General features: G+C 38.6%; 1 protein-coding gene across 1 annotated transcript; it reads left to right on the forward strand.

Moving 5' to 3' along the window:
• LOC143131100 (eotaxin-like) lies at window positions 1-2383 on the forward strand. The gene is made up of 4 exons (XM_076290499.1): window positions 1-308; window positions 868-985; window positions 1693-1763; window positions 2112-2383. Exons 1-4 carry the CDS (start codon window positions 236-238, stop codon window positions 2129-2131), a joined length of 282 nt encoding a protein of 93 aa, XP_076146614.1. The 5' UTR covers window positions 1-235; the 3' UTR covers window positions 2132-2383.
• The last annotated feature ends 5985 nt before the right edge of the window (window positions 2384-8368 follow it).

The raw sequence follows: 8368 nt of genomic DNA on the forward strand, positions 1-8368 counted from the left end.
GTTGGTCCATGGATATGAAGTGCAAACACTTCTAAGAGTCAGATAATTACCTAAACCTGGCATGTCGTTTTGTGGTATGGTTTTGGGGAGGAGTTGTTACTTCCTCTGTGATTGCAACTCAAAAACTGCTCTGGGGTAACGATGGCAAGCCTTATTGAAGCTGTAGGTCTATCATAGCAAATAGCTTTTGGTTTTGGTCAGTGAAAAATAGAGTAGACAGAGAGTAATCAGCACAATGAGGTATACTTTGGTGATCGCCATCGTGGGGGCCCTGCTTGTGGCTGCTATAGCGCTGCCACGCCGTCAATGTAAGTACCTTGGGAAAAGAGATCCCTAACATTTGCACAGATAAATATGGATATGGATATTCACTACAGATTAAATGCTTACCTTATTACGATGACATGATTAAAATGTTTTGTTTAATTCTATATCCTGTATACATACATACTAAACTCAAGTGAATTATTACGTAATGATGGTCATAGTTTTACTTGGGCCAAAATGGAATTGATCATCACATAGCACACATAAGCAAAAACAAAGTAGGCCTATTTATTGATTAATGTATTCTTATTTTCTTTCTTGTATTTGAGACTTAATGTAAATTGTTGTTTAGTGGCAGGAATAATGACAAGCACGTTTGCCATAATGTTGATGTGCACAGCTTACATTCACCACGTCAAAGTGTGACTTCCTGTTGACACCTATTCTCATGTGTGGCTTTGCCTCTCTGTCACTTGAGTTTCTTTGTTGGTTTTGCGTTTTCTTTGGAAAATGTCTCTGTGACGAACCTATCTCTGTGTGCCAGTTTCAACTTCCTCCTCACTTCTGCTTCTACTTGACTACTGTGCTTCTTCATTGCAGTCCGCAGGCCTACCAAGGTGAGCACTCTGTGCTGTACTAGAGTTAACAATGCCGTCATCCGCAACATCACAAGTGCCAGGGCCCAGAGTGCTCTGCATCCATGTGTAGAGGCTATTGTGTGAGTGCTTTTACCGTGAACACATGCAATTAACGCTGTCACAAATAAGGACATAACTCACAGGACATACTGCACATTGATTTATTACTTAGACTTGCAGGGGACATATAAGTAACTCACTGAAACTTTAAATGCATTGCGACAAGGCCTTATGGCAATATACAGCTCTGGAAAAAATTAAGAGACCACTGCACATTTTTCTGATGTCATCCTACGGTTGCTGAGTGACATTTAAATGAGTTGACGATCATATTCAAAATTAGGAGACCACTGCAAATTTGAATATGACCGTCAATTCATTCGAATGTCACTCATCAACCATAGGATGACATCAGAAAAAAATGCAGTGAGTGGTCTCTTAAGTTTTTCCAGAGATGTATTTGCTAGCTAGCTATGCTAAATTCTCAACTGTGCAGAAACATACAGGCTATGTAGGAAGGCCAATGTCAGTAGATTAAAGAAAAGAACAGCCAGTGTAAATTGTCAAGCTACAGGGCCACTAACGGTCATCGAGCCGCGAGTGCGAGGCCGATCGACGCTTCCTCATCAAGAGGGCCTCGCTGCCGCCCATTGCCCTGGAGCGCCTGGCCCCCGATAGCTCTTTGTTCTAAGTTGACACACCTGAAAAAACAAGATTATTTTCTATTGCACCATGTATGTTATTCCTCATCTCTGACTCAAGTTTGTGTGCACTTTCTTAACTGCAGCTTTACCACCAATGATGGAAAACAGTTCTGCACCAATCCAAAAGCCCCCTGGGTGCCTGATGTTCTGAGAGGTAGGCTTTAAAAAGCTGTATGCATGCTAAGTTGTTTTACCTTTCTCTATGGTGACACATATTTATTGTGATGGTATGACTTGTTCATCACATATGTTGATAAGACTGACATGTTAATTGGCATAATTTGTTGCTTTTGAGACATAAACTAAGCATTTTGAGCAAGTTACATGCTTTTGCAGGTAATTCATCGTCTGCTGCAGTATAAATACATTGTTTAGAGAAATTTACCAAAGCAGCTGAGAAAAACTGTAATTAATTTATTTGTTTGCTTTGTCTCTCTGTTTGCTTATTTGTTTGTGTGCTTGTGTCTTTGTTTGATTGTTTGTTCATTTATCATCTTTACAGCTCTGATTATGACCAATTGAACAAGACTGGAGTTCTATAACACATCACCCAGGAAGTGGAAACAGTGAAATGAATGTTATACTTTGATAGATTTGTTTCTCACACACGCTTAAGCATATGCTCATGCATGCGCGCTCACACACACGCACGCACGCACACACACACACACACACACACACAGACACACACACACACACTGTCTGTATGTCTGTTCTGTAATAGGCCTACAAATGTGCTCTTGAGAACATTAAAGTTTTTTACTTTTTCATAAAGTGATTATTGAGTGTTATGGACAAAAAGTAAAACGTACTACTAGTAAAACTTACTACTTGGTGGTACTCAGTATTTCCCAAAGTGTGGGCCTCGGCCGACTCGTCGGTGATTTGCTGGAACAATTTGTTATGTTTTTATACTCCAGGTTGGACCAAGTTGTTTTTGTTGCCGTTTTTTGGGCTGTCCACAGAGACCATGTTTTTTTTACAGTGTATTCAGGGCACAGGCAGCTAGCGGATGGTGAGGTGATGTTTGCAGTATGTGACAAAAAATGTTTAGCTTAGAAACCGTGTAACATCACTTAGAGCACCTTTAAGTGTGCTATAATGGAGTGGTGTTTGTCAGGTGAAAAAGTCCAAATAAAAGTAAAAGTAAAGTTGTTCAAAGTAAAGATGTCACACTGAATCAGTGAAAAAAAATGACTCTTAGAAAGTACTGTGATGACTATCTGATTCACTAGTGTGGGACCTGAATGTCTGTGTGCGGTCTTAACTTGGTTTTTTGACAATGCATGTGTAATTACAGGAAATAAATAATAAGGAAATACTTTATCTTAGTCTCGTCTGAGAATTGCAAATAAATGTTTCGGTGGGCCGCAGAAGATTTTCAGAATTGAAATTGCCATAACTCCACTAACACTGCTGACAATCTACAAACCAGCAACATAAAACCATGCGCACCTTTCACCTCGACTTTGATGCATTAGGCCAGAGGTTCTCAACCTTTTTTGGCTATTTCTCTCAACTTACTCTGTATTTGTTGGGCTCTTTATTGAATCGGTTAACATTATAATGAAGGACTTAGGTTAGTTTTGCCATATTGTAATATTGCTGATTTCATTCATTGCCATCCTGTTTATTTCTATCTGACACGGTTATTGCTATGATATAACCATGACAGCCATTTTTCATGTTCATTGATGCATTTTTCAGGTTCATGTTCATGTTATGTATTGGTCAAGTGCAGATGTAACCAAGTCAACACTGACCCCATGTGGTGAATTCATGTAATGTACATTCCTCAGTCTTAGCCAGATTTACAGGTTTGCAAAGTCACTGGTGCATTTCTCAAAATTCTGAAAACTGCTTGCTTAAACTGAATATTATCCTATAATTTGTGCGCATCTTAAAAGCATTTTTTCCTAACCTGGAACAAACAACAAATGATTTAGTACATCGATGCAACTTGATTGTGTACAAATGTTTGCTTTTTTATTTTCAATTGTTAATATTATGTTGGTCAAAATGCACATACTGATTCCAATGATCAACCAGCTCTCTACAAATAGCTCAGAGGTGAATCTCATGAACCTTCATTTGGTATAGAAAGATTTACCTATACAGTAAATCTGGCTTACAGTGGTGCACAGCTCTACCCAAGAAGTGTTTTCCTGTAAATTGGTCATTTCCTTCGTTCAATGCTGTAACAGCCTTTGTTTTCATTATACTCTAACAATGTCAAGAATTTGCAGTATGAACAGAACAATACAGTAAAAACTTTGAAACATATCCAGTCTCTTGCAAACAAGTGTTAGGGTGAGTCAACATTGTGAGGGTGAGTCATCACTAAAATATTTGCATGATTAAAACATTCTGGTCTAAAGGTTCCGGTGATGATGAGTAAATGGTTCCTGGTTTTATAATCACAATGCATTGGCAGTTTACAAGTAAAGCCAGGTTGGAGGGTGGGGCAGCAGGTTTTTTTTAGGTTTTTGGAAGCCATGAGCAAAGCATAATGTAGAATAGAGACTTCTTTACTGTAATAGTCTATAGATTTCCCTGAGAGCACACTGTTTTGAATGTGCTTCATTGTTTCTGACCAGTAACACAAATAAACATAGCTTAGTCCAGGATTAGAAATGTCCATTTCCAGCAGAAACAAGGGTGTCAGGAAGTTCAGAACACAGGAAAGGATGTTTAGATGTTAAATCACTTCATAAACGTCCCTATAAATATTCCTATACTGAAATTAACGGTGTAAATGTATTGAACTTAACACCTAGACACATGGCATTTAGACACAATGGTATTAGCTGTATGATGTTTGGCTGATATAATGACTGAAGTGAATATGTGAAAGTAAATAAACCATCAGGAAATATCAAATAAAAGTTTATGAAGATTATAGGTGAGGCCATATACTGTAGGTGGTCACAATGCCTGTTTGAAAAGGCTTTAGATGTGTGTCAGCCTTATGTCTGAAAAGCAAAGAGGTATGTACTGTATATATTAGTAGTAGTATTATTAGTATTAGTATTATTATACATCTTCCTCCTGGACCTGTTTATGATCCACGCTGACCTGACTGAATGTCTAATTGTAGCTTAACCACAAGACTGCCCTTCAGTCTCACTCTGCATATTACCCACATTACCGTATCTGTTAGTTTCATTATTATATCACTGCATTACAGTAGGAATGAGAGCACTTTTCAAAACCTAAACTTAATCCTTCATGTTCTCTGTTTCTGGTGTAAAACAGAAAACACTGTGCATTTGTGGTCTGAAAAAACTCCTAACCACCACTATTCTGCAATGTACATATTTAGTTGCCAGCATTACTAGCTATAAATAAAAGGTCAAAAGTGTGTCTAACAATTCCAATGTAGAGCACATGATTTATGTAAAATATACATCATCACTTCTCTAATAAAAGAGCAGCACAGTCAGCTGACACACAGACTCATTTACACCATCTTGCACCCCCCCCCCCCCCCCAGAATTGTGTGGTCTGGTTGCCTATCTTAAACCAGTTTCCTTTGGTCTCTGCGTTTATCCCAATCCGTGAATTAGTGAAACACACTCAGCACACAGTGAACACACAGTGAGGTGAAGCACACACTAATCCCGACGCAGTGAGCTGCCTGCTACAGCGGTGCTCGGTGAGCAGTGAGGGGTTAGGTGTCTTGCTCAAGGGCACTTCAGCTGTGGATGTGGGCATGGGAGAGCAGTGCCCAACTACTTCCCCCGCCCATATTTTTTCTACTGGCCGGCGATCGAACCGGCAACCCTTCGGTTACAAGAGAACTTAAATTCAAAATTGTGTGTGTGTGTGTGTGTGTGTGTGTGTGTGTGTGTGTGTGTGTGTGTGTGTGTGTGTGTGTGTGTGTGTGTGTGTGTGTGTGTGTGTGTGTGTGTGTGTGTGTGTGTGTGCGTGCGTGCGTGCGTGGGTGTGTGCGTGCGTGCGTGTGTGTGTGTGCACATGCATGAGCGTATGCTTAAGCGTGTGTGAGAAACAAATCTATCTAAATATATCCGTTTTTGTGTTTGTGATGAAGGTTCTTCTTTCACATAAAAAAAAGTATTTGCAAGGGAAGACAAGCCACCCAGTCTATAAATTTGAAACCTTTAGATAATGTTCAATTTAACCTAGCCTAACCTATAAAACATGTTTATTATGTGGCATGCAAATTGATATACATTTATTTAACCAATCAGAGATAAACAAATAAAAACTTGGTAATTGCATCAATTGCTTTCTTAGAACTATGGTGTGTGATGTGCAGAAACACAATCAAAACCCAAGCACTTAATCCACCGTGACACTGTGATGAGGGTGCTATGTTGTGTGTGGTTGTGGTTAGGACTTCTGCTAAGAGTGGAAGATTCTGATGATGCTCACATCTAATTTAAACATGTATGTGTTACGGTGTTCCTGTAGTGGAACAAATTGTCTCAAAAGGGCAAACCTACTCATCCAGTGCACCTACCTGCTTTGACTCATATCAATTTATGTAGCCAATTGAGGCCTTAAGTAGAAGACTCCTGCTAGACTCAAAGATGAACAAACTAAATTGGCTAATTATTCATCAAAGTATGGCCCTAAGATAATTGTGACTTGCAAAGCAAACTGACCTCTTTATTATTTTTATTTTTTTAAATGAACATGTACAACTGGCACTCACTAACTCACCTGCATGTTGCCTACTAATGGAAATAGAACCATATAGGGTGTCAAATCCGGTTTCCACACATTCCAAAAAACGCTGACACAATTATAATTGTATGCACTCTAGCGTGACACTACTGCAATATTAAAACTTCTACAAAAGCCTGCATCTCAGGGCCCCCAAACCCTCACCCATAATCCTCCCCCATTCTCATTCTCTGTCATCAGTGAGTGAGACCTGTATCTGTGACCAATACTACTGCCAAAATTAGATGCTGCTGATGTCACATTGACTGACATAGTCAGGTTTTCCAAAATCACCTTGATTGATTCGGCTACAAAAAGAAAAGACTCCCAATCAATACCTTTCAGTTGTTACATCTACCTATACAGGCCCATCTTGCATGTGTAATTACAGGAAATAAATAATAAGGAAATACTTTATCTTAGTCTCGTCTGAGAATTGCAAATAAATGTTTCGGTGGGCCGCAGAAGATTTTCAGAATTGAAATTGCCATAACTCCACTAACACTGCTGACAATCTACAAACCAGCAACATAAAACCATGCGCACCTTTCACCTCGACTTTGATGCATTAGGCCAGAGGTTCTCAACCTTTTTTGGCTATTTCTCTCAACTTACTCTGTATTTGTTGGGCTCTTTATTGAATCGGTTAACATTATAATGAAGGACTTAGGTTAGTTTTGCCATATTGTAATATTGCTGATTTCATTCATTGCCATCCTGTTTATTTCTATCTGACACGGTTATTGCTATGATATAACCATGACAGCCATTTTTCATGTTCATTGATGCATTTTTCAGGTTCATGTTCATGTTATGTATTGGTCAAGTGCAGATGTAACCAAGTCAACACTGACCCCATGTGGTGAATTCATGTAATGTACATTCCTCAGTCTTAGCCAGATTTACAGGTTTGCAAAGTCACTGGTGCATTTCTCAAAATTCTGAAAACTGCTTGCTTAAACTGAATATTATCCTATAATTTGTGCGCATCTTAAAAGCATTTTTTCCTAACCTGGAACAAACAACAAATGATTTAGTACATCGATGCAACTTGATTGTGTACAAATGTTTGCTTTTTTATTTTCAATTGTTAATATTATGTTGGTCAAAATGCACATACTGATTCCAATGATCAACCAGCTCTCTACAAATAGCTCAGAGGTGAATCTCATGAACCTTCATTTGGTATAGAAAGATTTACCTATACAGTAAATCTGGCTTACAGTGGTGCACAGCTCTACCCAAGAAGTGTTTTCCTGTAAATTGGTCATTTCCTTCGTTCAATGCTGTAACAGCCTTTGTTTTCATTATACTCTAACAATGTCAAGAATTTGCAGTATGAACAGAACAATACAGTAAAAACTTTGAAACATATCCAGTCTCTTGCAAACAAGTGTTAGGGTGAGTCAACATTGTGAGGGTGAGTCATCACTAAAATATTTGCATGATTAAAACATTCTGGTCTAAAGGTTCCGGTGATGATGAGTAAATGGTTCCTGGTTTTATAATCACAATGCATTGGCAGTTTACAAGTAAAGCCAGGTTGGAGGGTGGGGCAGCAGGTTTTTTTTAGGTTTTTGGAAGCCATGAGCAAAGCATAATGTAGAATAGAGACTTCTTTACTGTAATAGTCTATAGATTTCCCTGAGAGCACACTGTTTTGAATGTGCTTCATTGTTTCTGACCAGTAACACAAATAAACATAGCTTAGTCCAGGATTAGAAATGTCCATTTCCAGCAGAAACAAGGGTGTCAGGAAGTTCAGAACACAGGAAAGGATGTTTAGATGTTAAATCACTTCATAAACGTCCCTATAAATATTCCTATACTGAAATTAACGGTGTAAATGTATTGAACTTAACACCTAGACACATGGCATTTAGACACAATGGTATTAGCTGTATGATGTTTGGCTGATATAATGACTGAAGTGAATATGTGAAAGTAAATAAACCATCAGGAAATATCAAATAAAAGTTTATGAAGATTATAGGTGAGGCCATATACTGTAGGTGGTCACAATGCCTGTTTGAAAAGGCTTTAGATGTGTGTCAGCCTTATGTCTGAAAA

Source organism: Alosa pseudoharengus, unplaced genomic scaffold (assembly GCF_046254945.1).
Source record: "Alosa pseudoharengus isolate Yale_2024_CS ecotype anadromous, Long Island Sound unplaced genomic scaffold, YU_APseudo_1.1 YU_APseudo_1.1_scf_18, whole genome shotgun sequence".
Taxonomy (NCBI): Eukaryota; Metazoa; Chordata; class Actinopteri; order Clupeiformes; family Clupeidae; genus Alosa; species Alosa pseudoharengus.

Bases quoted from the DNA above. Each gene is read 5' to 3' on its own strand.
- LOC143131100 (XM_076290499.1), top strand. From the start codon at position 236: ATGAGGTATACTTTGGTGATCGCCATCGTGGGGGCCCTGCTTGTGGCT. The intron at 309-867 runs GTAAGTACCTTG...TCTTCATTGCAG, and splicing joins AGCGCTGCCACGCCGTCAAT to TCCGCAGGCCTACCAAGGTG. The intron at 986-1,692 runs GTGAGTGCTTTT...TCTTAACTGCAG, and splicing joins CCATGTGTAGAGGCTATTGT to CTTTACCACCAATGATGGAA.